This window comes from Seriola lalandi, unplaced genomic scaffold (assembly GCF_002814215.2).
Source record: "Seriola lalandi dorsalis isolate HSWRI2012SDOR001 ecotype SW California unplaced genomic scaffold, Sedor1 jcf7180002053538, whole genome shotgun sequence".
NCBI classification, from domain to species: domain Eukaryota; kingdom Metazoa; phylum Chordata; class Actinopteri; order Carangiformes; family Carangidae; genus Seriola; species Seriola lalandi.
Window position 1 is genome coordinate 596,992 of NW_019524091.1, and position 23,089 is coordinate 620,080.

Sequence of the window (23,089 nt, forward strand, 5' to 3'; positions counted from 1 at the left end):
TGCATTGAGAACAACAAGGGACAACAGCCAGGACAAGACAAGACAAACACAATATAAGAAAAGCAGAATCCTACAGGGGTTTAGCACTGGTTAGCACTAAGCAAATATCCAACAACAGCATCAAGAGGGGCCGGGTGACAAGTGTCTTCAAGAGTGTTTGAGAGAGGATTCTAGCAGTTTAATGCTCCACTGAAGAGCCCAACAGGCTGCTGGTGAGCAAAGAAGGGTTATTCATTTGGCAATAAACGTTATCTAACTCTGTCTCTAAGAATCTAACAAAGTTTTATTGTTACAAATATTTAGATCAATCTGAATTTCAATTACCAGGGGGTTTTAACAAAAGCTATTCCCATGGCTAGTGGTGGAAGAAGCACTGAAAGACTGAAAGTAGCAATACCACATTGAAAAAAGAAATTCCATTACAAGTAAAAGGTACGATATTAAAAAATATAGAGTGTTACATAAAGCACTAATTATGAATGAAAGACTCCTGTGAGTGCTATATTATGTAAGTAGCAATTTACTGTTGTAGCTGGAGCTGACTGTACCTACTTTAAAAACAACCCAAACAGCTTATCAACTAGAATACCTTGTATTGGCTTGTATGTAAAATCATATTTCCAAAGTAGATGTATATCAGCCAATATGAGCTTTTTGCAGATATCGGTATCTGTGTATATATCGGCTGATAAGTAACAAGAAATTGAAGTGCAGAAATGCTGACACTGGCTTTGATGTCATTTAGAAACCGTGTCACTAACAGCATTATATAGAGCACTGACAAGTACATTTTTTTCAATGGTAAAATGTCCCGCTTAGTATGTATCTTGCTTACAATTCAAAAAAGGAAAAGAGACAGATTTGTCATTTTTAAACTCAAATATCATTATTAGTATCAGCCTCAAAAATTCAGGATCAGTCAGGTAATATTAATTATAGAGGTCAGATATATCTAAGGGAGTAAAAGTATAAGTAAATTGACATGAATTGGATATCATGATATATAATGTACAAGTACTTCTAAACTGTGTTAAAGTATGGCACTTGAATACATGTACTACATTCCACCACTGCCCATGGCAGGTTTTCATCGCCTGTCAGTAAACTTCTCATAAATGAATGTTCTAGGAGCTAGTCACAACCCGGCCCTGTCTACGTACAGATGGTGTTACAAAGCAATGACAGAGCAGATACAGATCTGGATTAGCTGGACTGTCAGTGACATGTTTGTACTCATTAGGTAATACCTTCGATTCTCAAACATCTGACAGCTGAATTTTTGAAAGAGCCAAAGTCATCGTGTTAGTTGCTTTAGAATCCCTTTGTTAAAGACTGAATGTATAGCACAGGAGAGGACCTTCATGCAGAGCGCCCTGTATGTGTGTGTTTGGTCACAGACGGCAGCCAGGCCCAAGTGACATTACCTGTGATGATGTCCTCAATTGCTCCATCTTTGCCTTCGTAGACATGGCGGCTGTCTTTCACCTGTTTCCTCCTGAGCTCCTGGATCAGCTCTTGCTGTTGCCGCTTGTTCTTATGGGATGGAGACTGAGACACACACACACACACACACACACACACACGTACACACGTTAACAGGTCTTACTCTAAGTCATGACTACAGTATATTCAACCAAGGATATTTTTTTTTGCTCCACTCACTCCTCTTCATTCTAGCGTTTGTGCATGTGTGAGTTAATTGAACCATTTAAGAATTAGAGCCGCTGATCCTGAGTCGATGTGATGCGGCTCAGCAGGCGTCAAGACTGTAGAACCAGATACAACTATACCCAGCAGGCAGTATGTGCTCAACTAATCCTGTGATCAGAAGTCTGGAGGAAGAGAGGATGAAGTAGAAGGGGAGGAAGTGGAGCCGGCTTACCTTCTGGTTGCCGTGATCCACTGTAGCCTCCTGGCCTAGAAAGCGATATAGGGAGGGAGGGAGGGAGGGAGGGGAAGGAGGAAAAAGACGAAGGGGGGTGGGTGGAGATTTGGAAATGAAGGGCGACTCACCTTCTGGTTTTCCTCCATCATGGCCTCTTGTTCTAGAAGTTTCTCCATCATAATCTGCTCCTGTCTCTTTCTTTGCTCGTTGTCCTCTTCTGCTTGCTGCAGAGATTACAGATTCATGCCATAAACGGTTTAAATATGAACATAGGGAACAGTGTGTTGTTGCCATTATAGCAGAAGCCTCTACAGTTTTGACGGAACTCAGTGAATTTTAAAATATTCAAATGTTCTGTGCAAACTTCAGATTGTACTTCAGCATCGTGAGCAGTGTGGAGCAGTTAAGAAGAAAAAGTGGTGCACTAAACAAAGCTGACACACAGCTGCCGTGGAAGGACAACAGCTGAAAACAGTCCAACTCTTCCAGACAGTCTTGGATTGAATCCCAGGTCACATAAACCTGTTGATCAGACTGCTGCTCTGAATGAAATAAGCTCATCAACACATAGGTGCACAAGGATTCAGAAACGTACTGTGTGTTGGGTTTTTGTTTGAAGTGTGTCGTACACAGTTCTTAAAATGTGCTTATTTGAAAGTTAAAGTTTTTTTGGAATGAACACTGAGCTATGAACACTTCCAGACCATGTCACACACACAATGCACATGAGCATTTCAAAAATATCTTTATGTCTGACTTTCCCCAGCTGCTGCAGTGACAAAGCCTAGAGCTAAACAGCTGGACAGGTATGTGTATGTGTGTGTGTGCGTGCGTGCTTTTGTGTGACTGTGTCAGAGACTGTTATCCAACTCACTCTGTAAGCTTTAACAAACCGCACGAACACAGGGAAGAAGACTGACGGCGGCGTGGTTTTGGAGTTCTCCCCGAAGAATTTCACCGCCTCGTCGAAGGCGTCCTTTCAGAAACAGACAGAGGATTTACATTCAGTTGACCATTTAACAGACAGAGAGAAAAAAGTAAAAACAAGGCAGTACCTGTGCAATCTTGGCATCGTCCTGCAGCTTTTTCAGTTTGTTCTCATTGTGCGTGATGAAGTCTTTGAGCATGGTGTTGTGGCCGTGCATGCTGTACTCTCGTTTGGTCAACTCCATGCCTCTGTGCAGCTCCTTAACATCCAGCAGGACGTTCTCCAGTGAGACTGTGAACACAGGGATACATATAACTACACATGCAACCCCACACTCGACTATACTCAGTCAAATGTTTATAGTGAATGATATCAAAATCTGGTAGAAAATTAAAAGAAACAGAATGAACTGGATCTCCCAAGTACAATAGATGCACAACGATCTGTCTATGTGTCACTGATGGGCTGGATCTCACATGTATGAACTAACACTAGCACTGTCTGACTCACCTGCTGCAGCTTTCTCCACGTAGTGCAGCTCATTGTAGAAGAGAGACACCTGCGAGTATTTCTCCTTCACCACATTGGCTATGTAGTGTAACAATGTTATCTTACGGTCCGTCGACTTGGTATCAAGTAGCTGTGAATGAAGCAAAAGAGAAATTAGAGGTGTAGAAAACACGCGTAAGGAAAAAGTGGACGATTTGAAAGGCTACGAGGAAGCAAATTCAACCTACCAAGTCTAAACTCTGCAGCTTGAATCCGTACACCGCTCCTCTTTTGCTGCTGTTCATGTAGTTTCCAAGTGCCAAGATAATCTGCAGAGCAGCAATGAGCATGAACGTGAAAAAGGAAAGCACACACAAATTCAACACTATGTTCAGTCCAGACGCGACTGGTTCAATTACCTCTAGGATTTTCTTTAGCTTCTGTGATGACTTGATGGACACTGATGCTGCAATGACTGCATGTAGTTGCTGTGGGGAAACAAAGAGGATGTCCAATTCAGTGGAGCATTGTTGCTTTCTATGTTTTAAACATTAGAAACCAGTAATAATAATATTAATAATAACAATAATAATAGTAATAATGACAATGTAGCATCTTTAACAGGTTGCCCCAAAACTCACCGGTGTGAGCATCTGAATGCTCTCGCAGAAGTTGCCGATGAAGGCCATGATGGTCATCTTCTGCATGAGTCGTTCGATCTTACTGAACTGCATCATGAAGCGGTCCTCATCCGTCAGGCTTTCTAGCGGCTTGCGCTCCTTTTCGAACTGCCGCAGGATTTTAATCTCGTTCTCTGTGGGCTGGAAGCGCATCAGACACTCCACAAAGTCCACCGGCAGAGTCCGTAAGTCGAATCTGGGTGAGGGGTAAGACAGAGGAGGATAGAGGCACACAGAGTATATTACACAATGGAACCTCATTAAGTAAGACACATGATACCACAGCATATGGTTAAATGACTGATGATGTGAAAAGAGAAAAAGCTACTGTCATGATATAATCATATATATTTATGTTTACTATTTATAGATATAAATGCCAGGTCACAACATTAATCCAAAACATAATTTTTAATTTATCAATAGTGTGTTGTATAGCAACATTCATCAAAGACCGGGACGCTCAAAACAAACGTCTCATTTAGGCAAAAAGAGTAAGCATATAAGAACACCAGAGGGATTCAGAGGTTGTCGTTTTATTTTGAAGGGGCTTACATCTGAATGGCCTTGCAGATCTCCTCAGGTGTCTTGCCCACTTTCCTCAGTGTGATGGCCAGGTTCTTCGCCCTGTTGGAGTCCAGCAGAGACACCTTGTTCGGCCCCTTCTGGATGACCTTCTGCTTGCTTACGGTGAGGTCGATCGGCTGGCCCTGGGCTTTCGTCTTAAACATCTCCTCAAACTCATCCACGTTCAGGTCCTGAAAGAAGGCAACAGAGAATCAGATCACGTTCTGTTTCCATGGGAACGATGCCAGAAATGCACAAGGTTAAACCACTGAGACTCTTACCTCGAGTATCCTCTCATCATCGATCTCATTGAAGACGGTGCCGTTGATCTGGTTTGGTTTAAGGGCTACCCAGTTGAAGACGGGCATACGGAACTTTGTCTTGATGGGTTTCTTGATCTTAACAGCTACACAGGACACAGTCGAGTTAACACACTGTTTTCCTTATCTACCATCAGAGAACATACATTTACATTCACACACATGCAGGTGAAAGGGTAGACAGGTATCTGGGATTTGTGACACACACGGATATGACTCCCTTGGAGGCTAGATCCTAGTTCTGCCTGATCTCTAAAAACATACAATCACACTCTATTTATTTATTTGTTTTTCCTAAGCAGAGTGAATCCTCTCAGCCTCGTGGAGGAGAATAAGGCCGAAGGATATACCGGTACAGTAAATGGTGCGTATGGTGAGGATTTCCTGCCTGGCCAACTGACAAACTATCTATTAGAGAGATTAAAAGTATTTGAAGCCACCTGGCCTGATTCGTTGAAGCTGAACATTGAGATGGTGCCCGGCTTTGCTACACAGACGAGGTGTCAGCAGAGACGGGACTCTGTCAGAAGAGTAAACAGCATTCCAGCTACGGCTATCACTTTCTGTCATCAGCGTGTCACAGCAGGTCACTGTGTCTCAGCATGCAACCAACGCTTTGAGATGTGGTGATATCTCCACTCGTACAAACACTCAAATGAAGGCACGCACACACACGCACACTCAATCACAATACTACAGCAAGGTGTGAAGGTAAAGTCATGCATAGAGTTTGAAATCTGGTATTTTTTTTTTTGTCGTTTAAAATGATCTAAATGTTTTACAGAAGGCCGTTCTGTGAAGCTGTGTTGTTCTTGTGTTTTCAACTGGGATTCAAAGACTGAAAATACCATTTTCAAAACTTGTGGGAAAGAAAGGGAACACTGGGGGGGATAAAACACCAAACATGACAGGCAGAACCTACAGAAAAGTTTGATGGGTCCCTCTGGTTGGCAGAGAAAAAAAAGAAAAGGATCAAGTAAAAGATAAGTCATTAAGAAATCGTGAGAGAAATTAGTGAGAAAGCTTCAACACACACATCTCAAACACACACGGCACAGTAAAGAATCTGTGCTTTCAAAATAAATAGGGTTTCTACTGTTTACTGAGTGGTGCAGTGTAACTGACATTACTGGGTTGGCATCGCTGTGTTTTCTGATTCAAAGGTTTCAAGCTTCTCAGGGAGGATGTTACGTCCCTCTAGTAGTTCAGCACGCACATGCTTACATACAGGTATGTAGAAATATGCACCCACATCTACATACAGTACGGACAGATCTGGTTACAGGAGGATCTAATCTGGCTTTGTTACTGATCAGTTGTCATCATCTGAGAAGGCACATGCCTGACAGCAAGTTCGGCAGCCTTTGGGAGGCTGACTTATATAATAACAAATATAAACAACAACAACAACAAAAGCTACGCGGGAGCTACTGGCATTACTGGTTGTCTGTTGTTTTGATATTTCAGCCCTTTGCAATCACTTAAAAAGAAGCTGCTATGCCCGTTATAGTTTATATTTTCACTACATAAAGGTATTGTTCATTCACCTACAGACACACGGTGACCTTACCTGCCAACCCAGAGTTCATGATGACAGTGGGCGTCCCGCAGCCGGGCAGTGGTGGTGCCACAGGAGGAGGCGGAGGAGGCAGCTGTCTCTTATACACATCTCGATGATAGTCCATTTGGCACTGGAGAATAGAGATAGAGAAAGTAGGATAAACAAAAACAGAGGATATATCCCTGTCTCTTATACACATCTCGATGATAGTCCATTTGGCACTGGAGAATAGAGATAGAGAAAGTAGGATAAACAAAAACAGAGGATATATCCCTGTCTCTTATACACATCTCGATGATAGTCCATTTGGCACTGGAGAATAGAGATAGAGAAAGTAGGATAAACAAAAACAGAGGATATATCCTGAGCTCCCTGTCTGTGTCTGTCACATCTCTGATGCTGGTGTTTGGAAAGTTTCGCTATTTTCATTGAAGCTTCAGTTTAAAATAGTTTAAATTAACTACTGAAACTATTACAGATCTAGGTAAGTACTTTTTGCCATCCAGCTCAGTTCTTAGGAGAGAATAAACACATTTTGCCCGTCAGATAAAAATTAATGCTATCTTCTCTCTTCTATCTGCTTTTCATGATCAACAGTTTACATGCTAATAAACTGGGTTAAAATTAAACCTACATGTGCCATTCACTGGCAGTGGAGGGGGTGGAGGAGGCGGTGGAGGTGGAGCAGACGCGCCTGCTACAACTCCTACATGGTTTGGACTGACAGCTCCGCTGTTTCCTCCAACAAAAGCGCCTGGCAAACCCTCCACGCCATGGGGCGGTGAGGGCAGGATGGAGATGTCACCGTCTCCCTTCTTGTGGATCTTGATGGTGCCCTGCTTCTCCAGCTCGTGGATCTTCTTCTCTAGGTTACTCTGTCGCTGGATGGCCTCATCCTTCTCCTTTAACATCTGCCGCAGCGAGTGTACCTGCGAGCTGGTGTCTTTGTAGACTTCCTGTGTGGGGCAGAGACAGCAAGAAAGAAAGTAATATTGTCGAGATATTAGAGGAAGCAGAAGATAAAACAATCAGTGTACTAATGTTAAACAAGGAACTGAGAAATCAGAAACGTGGATACGCAGGAATTTTTTTAAATAACATTTTTTCATTTAATCATCATCAAACTGTTTATTATAAGGAGACTTGGTTTTTGTATTTAGTGAGTACTGAAATGACAACTGAATTAATGAATGTAAATGTGGAGTCTGACCCTGATGGAGTCAAGCTCCTTGTTCCTTTGCATCAGCTGCTTCTCCAGCTCCACGATCTTGGACATGGCCTCGTTCTCCATGTCCTGCAGCTTCTCTGTCATCTATAAGAACAATGGCCAAGAGGACGAGGTCACACAGTGACGCGAACTCATTGTGATGACAACATCCAACTCAATATGTCAAAGTGATCCAGCGGGGCAGGATATAAAGCATTTAATTTATAGATTTTTCTGGATTAAAACAAACTATGAGGACTTCAAAGTTTTGAAGGTTACAAAAAGTGTGTCCATATATACTATGTCTTGTAAGTGTTGCCTTGTGGCTGACAGTTAAGTGAAAGCATTAGATCACAGTAAATCCCATGCTGAGGGGGCAAGGCGTGATAACAAGCGTGACAGGAGCTTCACACAGACTGCCGTGCACCCTGTCAATTCACTGTGCCATCAACATCCTGACATGCTGGACTCCTTTTGTGAGAGAAGACAAATGAGACTAAGGAGTCAGTTTTATGGATTTTCACAGAGTGGAATCAATAGTCGAGGGCTCTCACATGTGACATGTTCTCCTCCAGCTCCTCCACCCGCTCCAGGGCAGCGTTTTTGGTCTCGGCATCCTCCAGGAGGGCTCCCACATCAAAGACGTTATCCAAGTATGCCTGGATTTGAACCTGCAGCTTATCGCTCTCTGTGTGCTTTAATTTCTGGAAAAAATAGACAAAAAAAGAGATAGTGTGACAATCAGAGCGAGGCAGTTAGGCGGTGGGGAAGATATTCAGTTTTTCAGTTCACTGCATGAGGCCGACATCTCAGACTCCGAGGCCAGCATCGATCTTACCCTCTGCAGCGAGGCAGGAGATGAGGATTTACAGAACTGATTTTTTTTTCCTGAAGTAATGGAAAAGCCATTATTGACTGCTTTTCTGTAGCTGTTGTCTCGGGGCTGTAGTAATGACAACCAACTGTATACTCTGGACTGAGCTGAACATTAAGAGCGCCTGTGTTCTGTCTGTCTATCCACTTTTCCCCGCAGTGCTCTGTCTCAACTCACGTCTAAGTAGTCGTCCAGACACAGCTTGGTGAAGTCGTACTGTAGATGAACTCGGAAGTTCATGTCCTCCACCGAGTGCACCACAATGTTGATGAACTGCATACAGGCCACCTGAATAGAAACAGAAAAAATATAGTTAGTGGATGAGGTTACACAGTATCTAACGTACGCTTCCTGGACATTTTTTGAAACACCTCTTGTACGCATCATCAGTTATAAATCAAAAATTAAATATAAAAATGTTTTATGACCCTAAGATCCCAACAAACTGCTGACAATGCAAAGTAAAACGCGTTAATAAACTAATTAACGACATGTTTGAGGTTTTTCTACAACAGCCTGGCACTTCTGTCAAACGGTTTTTATGCTCATTATCACATCTGTTGCCTTTTTAAGAATCTCTTCCCCTGAAACAGTGTATGAATCTGCATGACTGTGCTTATGTAGCTGGCAGAGTAGCTTATCTGGCAGATTAAAAGGATCTAAGACAACAAATGAACAAAATCAGCCAGTTCAACTGCATTGGCTGCATAAACAGATCAAGGGGGAATCTCTCAGTGTTTAATGTATGTACACACACACACACATAAACTTCTCTTCACACTGACAAAGGCTTAATGAACTCCCAGTAAGGAGCTCAGTTGTCTCATGCGACATGTCGGCTTTGACAAAGTCTGTTTGATTTAGTGCTGCTGTCAGACGACGACTTGTGACAGAGGTCCGATTCAAAGTCCTATTGAAGATCTATTTGAACACAGCATCTGTTGGTTTAAGCTCTCTCTCTCTCTCACACACACACACACACACACACACACACGCACACGCACACGCACATGCACGCACACACACACGATGTATGCCACACATCAATTAGGACACTGGATAGATAGACTTGACATGGATTCTTCACTTAAGGGCCACTCCAGTTTGATGTAAAGCACTACATCTGTAGTTTGTGCCATGATGAGAAAAATTAGAGTCCTCTCACAGACAAAAACAGCCCTGTGAGTGTGTATCATAAAACTGGAAGCACAATGTGTTTGTTTATTGTTTGAGGACATGCGCAGCAGTGTTACAAACATTTAAAATAGGCATAAAAACGTCATATTAGCGCATAAAGTCATAAAATAGAAAGGCAAAAAATATCATAGTCTAGTAAGACATAAAAATGTCATAGTATAGTATGGCATAGAAGTGTCATAATACATTAAGGTATAAAAACGTTATATCATAGTAAGACATGAAAAGTTATAGTATAGTAAGGCATAGTTCGAACTCAGAACCTTTTCACTTTGAGGTGGCAGTTCTAACCACTCGGTAACTCTGATCCATGCTTTTATTTCATCACAGCTGAACCTTTGTAGCTCCCTGTGCACTAACCTGCGTGTTGCAGCTGCTCTGAATACTTGACAGTGGTGAACAATTCCCAGCAAACACCTTTGCTCTTCTTCAGCTCTAAAAGGCTCACGAGCCATCTTTGCCTTGTGATGTATGATTTTCAAGGGAGTGCAGCACAATCACACAATCAATAGTCATTAAGAGTGTGTGTGTGTGTGTGTGTGTGTGTGTGTGTGTGTGTGTGTACATACCATGAAGTCAATGTTGTTGTCCTCATTCTTGAAATACTCCATAAGCTTCTCGAACCGCTGTGTCTCCATACAAACCTGCAAAACAAACCACATCAAACTGAATTTGAAGTAATCAAGGTGGAGAGAGAAAGAAACAGTGATTGATACAATCAATCAATCACTGATTCCCATGAATGGCACCCACACCAACAACCTCTGATAATTTACACTGATGAAATCATAATTGACATGTGATTTAAGCTTAAATTTCTGTGCCACCTGTACACAGTTAACACAAAAAATATAATTGCTCCCTCCCTAGCACAACTAGAATCAAAACAAGCATGAGCTTTTTCTCTCTGCAGGAAGAAAGACAAGGGTGTGTTTTGGTGGTATAGAGAGTGCTGACAAAGTACAGAGCAGCACTGTATCCTTGCGACCCTTTAATCCTCAAACTTTATCGGCATTACCCAGTCAGAAAACCTCACGTTATCACCGGTGTGAAAATAAACAGTCAGTGACGTTACATAGTTTTCAAAGTGAAAATTACTATGATCCAGTTATTTATGAACTACTGCTGAATCATTCTTTCATTTCATATACAGCTCACGCAGTGCTTCTGTGTCCTGCCAGTAAAACCCTATTTGAACTAGAACTTGGAAGACAGAAAACAACAGAGAGAGAGGGATGAAGAGAGAGAGAGAGAGCGAGAGCGAGTGAGAGAGAGAGAGAGAGAGAGAGAGAGAGAGAGAGAGCGAGAGAGAGAGAGAGAGAGAGAGAGAGAGAGATGCTATCCAGCTCAGACAGTTCATGTGGAGGGCAATGAGGGAGATGGAGCATGATAAAGAATTGAGAAGGGAGGAAGAAAGTGGAGGGGTGTGCATCCCAAAAAAAAAAAAAAAAAAAAACTGAATAACGCCCAGAGCTTCAGCCTGCCGCCCCTTCATCCAATTTCTGACTGGGATATCAAAGTCACTTGGCAAACTAGATCTAATAACATTACATTGTGTCACTTTGCTTCCTCACATTGCTCCAGCAGCCTACACTATCACGACCATTACTCAACATTCATCTCATTAGACGAGCTACGTTCTCAGACTTATTCTCCCACTAATGCCAATGCCGCTGAGAGCAACACTCAATATTTCATTCAAGGGTGTAAATATTGCATTAACTGCAGTCGGCCCATGTTTGCAGGCCGTATGCTACAAAGTGGGGCTGCTGTTAGCGCCAACTCCATCATAAACCTCCCACTCTTTTCACCGGCAGCCAGAATACCTCATCCAGACAGGCAAGGGTCAGGCAGGGCTGTCTGTTGCATTCGTCTGTCTGCTATTCTGAGCTTTGATGTGTCCGCCAAATCCAGTTAACACACACACGTAACTGTTTTCTCTGGAGGTCCTCCTGTGTTATGAGGCTAAACCGGCATCTGTAATCTGTTGACAAAGAGCTCATTCCTAGATGCTATTGCTCTGCAGCAGTGAGGAATCTGCTGGTCTTGCATCTGCCGGAGGAGCATTCCTCTCCTGGGCTGAGTCACTGTTTGACAATGCTCAGTCGAAATGTAATGGCATACTCGTCTCCTCAGACCTCACTTCCCCTCCCCGTGCAGGTCCTACCTCCTTAAAGTTGTCGAACGCAGAGAGAATAATTTCGTGGCCTCCTCTCACGAGACAAACTGCCGCCAGGAGCTCCAAGACGAGAGCTTTAGTTCTGTAAAACAGCGAGAGAATAAAGGCAGGAATGGTTAGTAAATGACAAGTGCCAGCGCAGCAGCAAACCTGTACTTAACCATGGAACAAACAAAGAGAAAAACAGTGGGATTTCCTACCAACACTGAAATGTTGGTGTAAAATTTATCTACATGGAAATTACAAAGTTTATTACAATCAATGCCCTTTTAATTTTTTTTTTTCATTTTACAAATATTGACAAAGACCATGATAAAATTTAATTATGCTGACAGACTGGCATGTTATGAGGTCTGAAAAAAGTTTTCATTTTCATCTAATCCACTGGATTAAAAGGTGGGTATGAAATACTAATACTTCAGGCCTAATCCGTGTGTGTGTGTGTGTGTGTGTGTGTGTGTGTGTGTGTGTGTGTGTTCCGTCTCTGGTTCTTTCATGCAGGAATTCTCTGTCTGGATGAGACAATATGTGATAGGTGATGCAAAGTGGTTTCACCTCCAGTTTCCTTAGGCCACCTCCTAAATCCTTAGGCCATGAGCCATGAAGTGGACAGACACTGACCCACTATCACACACACGCACGCACGCGCACACACACGCACACACACACACACGCACACAATAAGCAGCTGGAGTGGCCTGACCCATCTGTCAGGGTGAATATGCCCCTGAGTGACAAAGACACTCACTCTGTATCAGACTGTGCAGGTGCACTGACACTAATGTCGGACTGAATGTTCCAATTTGAATCCATGTTGGTAAAATATTTGGATTTGTAAAGCTTGCATCTCTTACTGAATCTCTCACCACCTGACTCTTTTTTTATCAGCAAAGAGAAACGTGCGTTTTATTCCTTTAAATGTTGACCTTAAGAGTTTTTCTCATTACAGTTATTTCTTATTTTGGTTTGAACTTACCTGGGGTTTTTATTGTTGAGACTTAGTGCAATTTCATTCACAGCATGTGGGTGTGACATGACCATGTTGAAGCCATACTGGAAGATGAAAAACAAATGAGAGGGAGAAAGATGGAGACACATAAGCTAATTAACAGAGAAAAAGAGCCACTGAATGAACATGAAATATGAAGAACTAGCAGTCAAACAAATTGAACTTGGCTTCAGTTAGAAGAGTGTGCTTCAGTCCAGAGGGACATGGAGTCTGTGTGGACGTCCCATAGGGACTGCAGGGCACTGACCTGGTAGTTCATGATAGCACGCAGGCACATGATGCAGACATGGACGTCGTCTTTCTTACAGACCAGTCTGGAGTTTTTCAGTGTTCGCCGGCTGGGCAGCGTGTTACAACTGAAACAGTACACAAAACACAAAAACAATTGAGTGAGAAGTGGAAAGAGAGAATGTTTTACTAAAGGAAGTGTCAGGTCTACAAGCATCTAAACACAAACAAGAAAACAGATGCCATCAGTGAATGGCATCGTCACGGACCATCTCCCTCACATAGGGAGGCTATTAAACCGCCACACCACCTTACATCAACACACACAAAGGCCATATAATCTACAGCCTCGCCAGGGGCCACAGGATGCCCTCTTTTCAATTGTTTTAATTTAACGCCCTTCACAAAGATATCTCTTACAGCTAACACAATAGAAGCCAGTCATTTGCATGCAGCACAGTGATTGTGCAGCTTAATGTGAACAAAACAAGGCCTTTCCTCCTGGTGCAGCTCTCACAATAAAAGAAATGCTGGAGCAGCAGTATTACTGAATAATATGCGGAGCCAGTCAGAGCAAAACAGTTTATTTTCAGACTGTTGTCACGAGGTTCAATTACCAGCCCGAGTTCTGGGGAAAAATGTGTCTTCAGGCTACTGATAGACACGCTGATTCGTCCCATGCCTGAAGGCGTGACTTCTCTGAGTCAGTGTGTGTGTGTGTGTGTGTGTGTGTGTGTGTGTGTGTGTGTGTGTCTCAAAAAGGCTAGAGCAAGGAAGAGGCAGCAGTTTTAGGACAAAGATGGTTAAGTATCAAAAAAGTTCACATTAAATAGTTACTTCATGCCCTGAAAAATGATGTTTTAGTGTTCAAACCAGTGTAAATCTAATATTTATTTTATGAGATTGCATTTATGCGTATTCTACATGTGCTCGGCAGGTTGTGGTGTCGACCAGGAAAACAAGTTCCCTGACAGAACTGCAGTCGATTTGCGAGACTCTTTCTGACAGAACTGGAGCGCCCGCTTCACGCAGCGGAGAAAATAATCTGAAAGGATTTCTGTTGCAGGCTTTTCCTCTCCTGATTAATCAACATCCAAATCGAGGGGTGGCACAATTTGGAAGAAATGTGTCTTAATCACAAGCCAAACTAATGATAAATGATTACACAACACCAGCGACGTGTAATACCTTAACCTGCTCTGACTTGTCTGAAATTACACAACTAAACTTTATATAGACACATTAAAAACAACGCAGTGAGAAAAGTATAAAAGAACTGGAAAATAAACAAAAAAAAAAGTTCAGGAAACAGGAGTAAAAGACAACAAATTCATTATGTGGCAATTTAGTTTGGTTTCAATCAATTATTCAGGGTTCAAAATTTAAAGCTGAACCTTGAAAGCCAAAATAGTGCGACAATGATTAATGAGATCAGTGGAAGTAGGGAGGTAATTCAATATTTTCAGGTTGTCAATGAAAAATCCTCATTGAATAACATTTACAGTTGGATCTCCTGTAAGGAGGACCGCTCTGTAGACCAACTAATCTCTGAAGCTGTGGAGAGAGGTGAGAATAACAGTAATATGGTCTCTTCTTGATCCTCATTAAAGTGTAGACGCACAATTCTGAACTAGTTAGACACGGTGAAGGAGAGTGATACCAACATATTCAATTGCAGTTACGGAGCAAGGTGGTTAGATATGACAGCGAGGACGACTTTCTCCGGGTAAAAAAGACACAAATTTTCATACTGTAATACTCAATTAATATCTGTCAATGGTGAAAATGTTCACAAAGTTTGAATCAAACGAGGTTACTTATTAACAAGGAAAAAAGTTCTGAGACATCCAGGAGTTGATGTTCTGATTTCAACACATGAATATTGTCCAAAAATTGCCTGTCTGTTTACTCAAAAACAGCGAGACCATAAGAGACAGAAAATGTTGTAAATAACACCACACAACATCAAAAACTAAGACTACAGCTACAATACAGACAAACACAGCTATGGATTTCTAGCTAACTCCACGTAAGTCTACAGGCATACCGTCTTATTTGAGAGCACTTTGGACAGGTCAGTGTGCTTGGTGTTCTTCAAGATGGCAGTTTGAAGAAGAAACATACAAGTCTTAATTTGACATCCAGCTGTTAGCAGTTCACGTTATCCTAATTAAAAAGCTAATCTAGAGAGTGATAAAGATTCTGTATAGTGGACAATTGTAAATTTAAGCATTATTAAACCACTGATACTAGAGCAGACGAAATGCTTCACAATTAATGTGACATCTCTTATCAAGTAGGAAAACAGATAATGCATCCAAAATACAGAAGATTTTTAGAGGATTCCTAATCTATCTGTACTGGTTGTGGCCTAGTGTTAAGCTTTTTACAGGGCTTTTGCAGAAACTGGGCTACCCTCTGCACAGAATGGCATTTAGGGAGCCACACAAGCAGCACACAGGCAGAGGCAAGAACAATGAATGCAGAAAAATCCATTTGCTCCAAGGAAAGGAGAATTCAGTCTCAAGCGAGGGAGGGGAGGCTGACAGTACAAATAATTCACATCCCCGACACAGACAGCGGGACAAATAAACTGGGCAGCGCTAGCAGGGAGGTATAAAGTACAATGAGGCAGGGGCAGGGATTGTGTATGTGTGTGCATTGGGGGGGGGGGGGGAGGCTGCAGAAAGCTGACTGTGAGCCAGCAGAGCAAAGCTGAGACCTGCCTGCTGTCGAAGATTGGCAGACAGGAGAGTAGATGACTATGGACGAACACCAGGACAGAACAGAAGAGACAGTCAGCCTCAATGAAGACACTCTGACCTGTTACACATAGTGCACATGCTCGAGTGATGACACAAGGGTAACATCTGGAGGCAGCACACGCTTACGAGTGATGTGAAGTAGCAGTTAATGCAGTTAGAAAGTGAAAACGAAAAAAAAAAAATTACTTGTAAAATGTCTTACTTTTGAGACAGCAGGCAACAAAAAACAACTCAAACAATGAATAAAAATGGCTGACTGTTATAATTCAACGATCTCATATTAATAAGACATGTGCCTTGTTGAATCAATAGTTTTCTTTGTGTACAATGTCTTCAAGTTAACCTCTTCGAACAAACGGATTAAAGGTCACAGAAGTAAGAGTCGAAACATCAATGGAATGACAGGGAGGATTAGACACAACTGAATGGGATTTGTGCTCCAGAGCATATATTAGAGCATATATTAGCATGGGCTTATGAATTAAATGCTGTGAAATATTGTGTGAACAGGATTTGGAGTTCAAATGGTCTGTTTGGTGATAATAGAAACAAAAACACAAGAAAAGATTCATTCCATAAAAGAAGATGTTTCCATTTGCTGCCATCATCTGTCACAGGGAAAATAACTGTCCATCGTGTCATAATCATGTGCAAAACGAGCAATTCGAAAAATCTAGACTAATGGTATTTGCATGCTGCTGCAGAAATGTGTCTTAAGCCAGTCTTACAGACCTCATGACTCCACAAAGGGGCTGCTGAGGCATCATATGAAATGTGTGACTTCTCAAAATAATCACAGTACAATCACATTGGTCCAGCCGAACACTAGGTAAACTCAAAAAAACAAGTTCACTGTAAAAATATTAAAATCAAATGAACACAATTAGTTAAGGGTGAATCTTTTTAACCATCAGAGGTCGTAAGTGTGTGCATCATACCGTAACGTGGAATGTCGGCCAGCACGTGTGATACCATTCCCAGTGATGGGGGACGGCAGGGTGCTTCCTCCATGCAGGTCTTCTATAGAACGGCTCCAGGGCTTAGACTTATCAATCACAGCCTCTGGGTTATTCTCCACAGAGTCTCCGTCAAACCTGTCGCACCGTGGAAACAAGGCATAAAATAAAACATCATGTGTTTTGTTGAACACAAAACATAGGGAAACCATTTTTGCAAGGACCCCAATGGTTGCTAAATGTATATGTCTGAACATACAGGTGAAAATAAACTGAAAATTTACTTTATTTTAAACATGACAGCAACAGTAAAAACACAACCTCCAAAGCAAGCTAACACTGATGGGCTAACATCAGTCTCATGCTACTTGTGCTAGCAAAAGGCCTCTCCTTGCCATTCATCAAGGCACTTTTACCATCAACCAATGGCCAAGCTAACCTCGCTAAACTAGCCTAGCTTGTTGGCAGCACTGACATCCTGTATCCACCCAATAAACCAAACAAGCGTTATCAGTTAGCAAGTCACAAAGCATAGCATAGCGTTAGCTGCTGATGTCCATCTATGACAGCTGAAACCATAAAATATACACATAGAAATACACGAATGGATAGATGTTATGAGCTAAGTCAATATGTCATACAATATGTACATTTTATAACATCAAATTACAGCTTTCGGTTTAGACATGGTACGTAAGCAAGAGGGCTTGTTTTGTTGTACTTGGCGGAAACTTTGAAAAGAGCTGCCAGTCACAGCATACCTGTTATGATCTATTTCAGTTTTTAGACTGGTGGTTTCCATGACTTCTATGCTGGTACTGCTGCAGTGGTAATGGGTAAACACAGTTACGACTAACCATTCATAATGTGGACAGACCATAATAACATATGGTGAAAGGGGGTGGGGTGTGTGTGTGTGTGTGTGTGTGTGTGTGTGTGTGTGTGTGTGTGTGTGTTTGTGGGGGGGGTTGTTTAAAAATTTAACTGCGTGGCTCCTTGGCCCTGTACAGGACTGTGTGACTGACTAATAATCACATTGTCAGTCCATGAATAGAAGCCTATGATTGGTATAATACACAGTGCCAATGTGTCAGCGACGGGCCCCGAGTGACTCAGTGTTTCTGACAACCAGGCAGCAGCAGCAGCAGCAGCAGCAGCAGCAGGAGCAGCAGCAGCAGCGGTGTTGGTGGTGGTGCTGGTAGTGGTGGTACTGGCACTGTGTGGTGATGCATCAGTGGATGTGCTGAATAGTAGCATTGTGTTGGTTCTCAGCTCTGCATATAGACTAAAGAGGTAAAGAGAGAGAGAACTGGTAGTGACTTACGTGACGGCATACTGTGCAAAAGAAAGATACTCCACCAGCACGTCCAGGCCTTTGTTCTCTTCATTCAGGAATTCTCTCACCCACCTGAGGAGAGACGAAAACAAGGTTAACTCGGCAAAAGCTTATCAGCAAACAAACTCTTATAAATTTGTTTGATTAGTTTTTGGTTAGATATCCAGCACCAGCACCAACTTAACTGCTGATCTCTTTTGGGAAAATCACGGTAGAAAAAAAAAAAAAAACTATTACAACAATAAAAATATTTAAATACACACATGAAAGGAGTCATGAGTCTATAGATCTGGAAACATCATTTGCTGTTATGATAGCACTAAGATATTTGAGATGCATCAGTGTATAGAATTTTATATGTCAATTCTTTTTTCCCACACTCTATGCAGGCTTTGACCATACCTGACCTTGGTATACAGATGTTTCCAGATTATTCTCCTTCCACTTTCTCTCTTTTTGCCAAGAAGAATTGTAATGACCCATTTGTCAGACTTCAAAGCTTCCTGGCTCAGAGCAACAAACATATCACACATGCATGCTCAGGCATCCACACACATAAACAGAATCTCATTACTGAGTCTGCCTCTTTTCTATACTACACAAACCACACACACACACACACACACACACACACACACACACACACACACACACACACACACACACACACACACACACACATACACACATAGTTTCTAACTCTGATAAAAACAAGCCCCCAGAATGATCAAAAGCCCATTCTCACCTTCCTTATAGGCACTGAAGTGGGCCACCCATTCAGCACTTCGCTTGCATTCATTTTTTATTTTGGACAGAAAAGCCAGGCTTTTCGTGGGAAAGCTCCTGCTACCTTTGGCATGTTTCTGTTTGCCCTCCATATTCATAAGCAGCGTTAACTGAATCACAGGAATCACATTTTTATTTAATCACATCCTACGAAGGTGTCACGTCTTTTTATTGAAGCCAACTGCTTCGACAGGGCCTGATTGCTCAGTGATTAGAGAAATTTGCAGGGCATAAACATAATGACACAGGCAGACTTACCAGTGGCACTGCTCTGGTGAAGATGAAGGTCTTAACTGCTTTAAAAATCTACTAGCTGTTTCTTTATTAGCTCCCCTGTGGTGCAACTGCATGGGAGCAAGTAAGACTAACGAGAGCGTCCAGTAAAGCGTTGCCTAGCGCCCCCCCCCCCCCAGTGTTTTAAAAGGGCTTGGAGGTGTGGCCTTGTCGGACCACATGGTAATCATTACCACAGGACACCAACTAACAATCCACCCATTCACCACATGTTGTTGGCCACTGAGTAACATGTGAGGAGCAGGCAGGGAGCTGGGGTTAGCATCAGCAGTGTGCGTCCAGGGACAATCTGCCCATTATACACAGTTCACAGGACAGATACATTTCTCTGTTTCACCTCTGAAAAGCAGTAATCATTCACTGTCTGAGCGAGTGACATATTGCCCCCACCACCCAACCTCTCCCTGTCCCATTGCCATTATGGTAATGCCTCATTGTGTAATCTAGATTAGGTCGATCATTAATGTAATCTAGTTTACCAACATAAGGTCACTAAAAAAAGAGTTAATCCTTGTAAACAGTGCCTCGACTGCTCTGCCAGATGGATGTCGTCTCATGTTGTGGTTGGAGTTTATTTTGGTTTGAGGAGCAGAATCTGATCAGTGTGTAAACAGTGTGCAGGCGTGTGAGAGACAGTGTTGTCAGGAACATGAGATGATTTGTGAATTTCTGTGAGAGTCAAACAGACAAACTGAAGTAAAGTAATATGTGTGTGGGAGGGTGGAAAAAAGAAAAACAGGGGATTTAAGAGGCATACATCAGATAGTGTGTGTGCGCGTGTCTGTGTCTGTGGGATCTTGTGATGCTTGTGTAACTAGTGTATTTTTGCCTCTCTGCTGTCACAACAGTCTGCGGCCAGCGAATGCTCTCATCGCTGCCTCCCACCTCCGACATCCTTCCCAGCTGCTAGCTCTCATCTCCATCCCGACTAATGAATCCTGAGGCCTCATTTATGAACCATCCACACAAATCAATTCCTAACAGACAAACCAACCAACTCTACTGTGATCTGTTTCTTTCAGAGTAAAATTATGACATTGAGAGAGTAGTTTTTTCACATATGAAGTAGTACATCCCAGCACTTGTAAACAGACTGACATCTAAAAATCAGTGTGGTTCCCCTTTAATGCAGTTATTTTGTCTTGCTTCTCTAGTACCACATTGATTAAGAACTCTTAGGTTTCAGTACCATTTGAATTGATTTAACTAAATGTGGTATATTGTCTGTTACTATATGTTGAAACTATTAAAAGTACTATACCCAGTATGTTTTTTGTGAACTGATTTTTTTATTTGGCCACTGCATAAAATAAAATCAGTTTTTGTCATTTATTTAGGAATTGTGTTGATAAATGAGACCCCTCAGTCCTACAGGTCCCAGAATGCATTATGTCTCATTAATGATGCTGAGCAATCCATCACAGTCTTTGGCTATCAGGGTCTCTAATCATACAAACAGAGCTTGTGATCTAGAGCAAGACAAAGCAAGACAAAACAAGACAAGACGCTGTATGACTCTCATTGAGATATTGATCTTTCATTGAGGGTGACTGAACAGCACTGGATCAATATCAGCTGCAGCAGGTTCAGGCGTGTTATATCCTGTAATACATAGCATTACAGAAGAATACTGAAGTGTTTTTATCTGTTTTGAAATCACAATGTCTTCAGTAACATTTACAAGAATACCTCTCCAGAGTGGCAGACTGAAACACTCATGTATCAAGTGGTGCAGCTAAGCTACTACAAAAAAAAAGTGTTTTCCTTCCTCCAGAGACTGTTCATGTGTCAGCCAAACAGAACAATCAATCGATTCATCTTTCCTCCATCGCCCCACGGCTTTCTGTGTAATATTAGTTGGGAGCATAGAGATGAATGGGGGGATGGTGGTGGTGGTTAGTGTCAGCGTCTGCGTCTCTGTCTGGAATGCCAGACTTTTCCCCCTGAATCTAATACAACCAGTTCCAGGACATTCAACACTACACAAACTTCACACAATCTTGCAGTGACTCACCCAATATGATTGGTCCGTAACGAAATTTCCAGTTCTCTCAGGACTTGGGTGGACTCCTGAACCCTTCGTCTGAATTTCTGAGGAAGGAAAGAAGGGGCGAGTTAATATTTCATTGCACCACTGGAACTGTAAATCATCAAGTGGTAGCATAGGGATGTTTTGGCTGGAGAAAACTGACAGAAAGGTCGGACAAACAGACACAGACGAAACCACAGTGACATTTAAATGTTAAAGTAGGAAAGTCCTGCTCTGATTAAAAACTAGGAAAATCAAAGTTGGGATTGGGTTGTTCTCATATGATTTTTAAATGGGCCTTTTTACTTGCCAGAAACAATTCAACAGGCTAAAAGAGAAGGCGAGCTGACTCACTGGAAACTGTCAGTATGGAATAGCTCCTGTTATCTTGTTTGCCCATGTTTTCTCTTTATATAGCAGTAATCCCTCCTGGTCGCAGCACGATAAAATCAAGTAACCTAATTGGTCACCTCTCAAGTCTTACCAGGACACCAGGCAGACACACATGTACACACACATACACATTCTTGGTCCTGTTACTGTGGCTACAGCGAATAGAAAGAGATGTGGGAGCGACGTGCATGAAGGTATCAGCTGCCAGTGAACAAAACAGAGAGCAACAGAATAGAGAACGTGAGCGGGTTCCTCTTTGATTTCATCCTCTGACAAGAGGTGATCTGCAAAAAAAAACAAAAACAAAAGGCCCTTCAGGCGGTTACACAACCACAGAAACAAAACAGGCAAAGTGAATGACCAGTGGTGATTGAGCAGCCTCAGTGCAACAGGAGGGGGAAATCCCTGATGAGAGGGAGTGAAACTGTTACATCAGAGGAGAGAAGAAAAGTAAAATGTAACTTTGATTACATCGCTAGTCTTGTACAATACAATACATTACAATATGTCAAAAGGAGAGAGCACCATCTCACATTGAGCTGTTGTCTCTTGTGCTGTCAAAAACTTGTATTATAGTAAATATTGTAAAAAAAAAAAAACAACTAAAAACTAGTTACTACTATTTTGAAATTGGGTTTCAACAATTTTTATCAAAGTAAAACAAAGTCCCTAGTGGCTAACCAAAACAACTTTGAACAACAACACTGCTGAAATGGCAAACAATTAATAAAAGCCATTTTTCAAGCAGAAACTCAAAGAACACTCAAATGTGAGAATTTGCTGCTTTTCTCTGTTTTTTTGTAAACTTAATATCTTTAAGTTTTGGACTGCCAGTGGACATTTTTCACTGTTTTCTGGCATTTCATAGAACAAATTTGTAAAATAATTACCAGATTGTGGAAAATAAAAACAATCATTAGTTTCTTTTCTAATCATGACTAATCAAGGGACTTTCATTGATGAGTTTTCTGTCCTTTTTTCAAGCAGTTTTGAGTTTGAAGAGAAGAGAAGAGAAGAGAAGAGAAGAGAAGAGAAGAGAAGAGAAGAGAAGAGAAGAGGTCCAAGTATCCACCCAGGGTTGGAGGGCCGGGTCACTTTCCATGATGTGTTTGTATCAGGGAGGAAACAGAGCTCAGCCCTGTGTTAACCTATTATTAACATTCACAGAGAAGAGAGCTGTTCCCACAGCAAGGGTCTCTCTCTCTCTCTCTCTCTCTCTCTCTCTCTCTCTCTCTGTGTAGCCTGTGTCTTTGGGCTTGGGCGGTGTGTGTTTGGCACATGAGAAGATGAGAAACAGAGTGTTTTTATTAGGGAGGAGCCCTTTGTGTGTTTGTGTGGAAAGCAGAGCATATTTAGGGATACTGCGCAGGCTCCCAAAGGCCACCCCCCACCCCCCAATCCCCCCA

General features: G+C 42.0%; 1 protein-coding gene across 1 annotated transcript in view; it reads right to left on the bottom strand.

Annotated features, from left to right (window-relative positions):
* The window catches only part of fmnl2a (formin-like 2a), a 48,476-nt gene that overhangs the window by 2,241 nt on the left and 23,146 nt on the right, over positions 1–23,089 (bottom strand). The window contains exons 4-25 of the mRNA XM_087172641.1: positions 21,276–21,352; positions 18,170–18,253; positions 16,828–16,983; positions 13,144–13,252; positions 12,864–12,940; positions 11,876–11,969; positions 10,278–10,352; positions 8,689–8,799; positions 8,192–8,341; positions 7,641–7,742; positions 7,045–7,386; positions 6,440–6,521; positions 4,831–4,955; positions 4,538–4,740; positions 3,944–4,178; positions 3,722–3,790; positions 3,551–3,631; positions 3,324–3,453; positions 2,941–3,104; positions 2,760–2,861; positions 2,014–2,109; positions 1,425–1,548 (exon numbers count right to left, since the gene is read on the bottom strand). Of these exons, the coding sequence (XP_087028767.1) occupies positions 1,425–1,548; positions 2,014–2,109; positions 2,760–2,861; positions 2,941–3,104; positions 3,324–3,453; positions 3,551–3,631; positions 3,722–3,790; positions 3,944–4,178; positions 4,538–4,740; positions 4,831–4,955; positions 6,440–6,521; positions 7,045–7,386; positions 7,641–7,742; positions 8,192–8,341; positions 8,689–8,799; positions 10,278–10,352; positions 11,876–11,969; positions 12,864–12,940; positions 13,144–13,252; positions 16,828–16,983; positions 18,170–18,253; positions 21,276–21,352 (2,788 nt within the window). The remainder of the gene's footprint in view (positions 1–1,424; positions 1,549–2,013; positions 2,110–2,759; positions 2,862–2,940; positions 3,105–3,323; positions 3,454–3,550; positions 3,632–3,721; positions 3,791–3,943; positions 4,179–4,537; positions 4,741–4,830; positions 4,956–6,439; positions 6,522–7,044; positions 7,387–7,640; positions 7,743–8,191; positions 8,342–8,688; positions 8,800–10,277; positions 10,353–11,875; positions 11,970–12,863; positions 12,941–13,143; positions 13,253–16,827; positions 16,984–18,169; positions 18,254–21,275; positions 21,353–23,089) is intronic.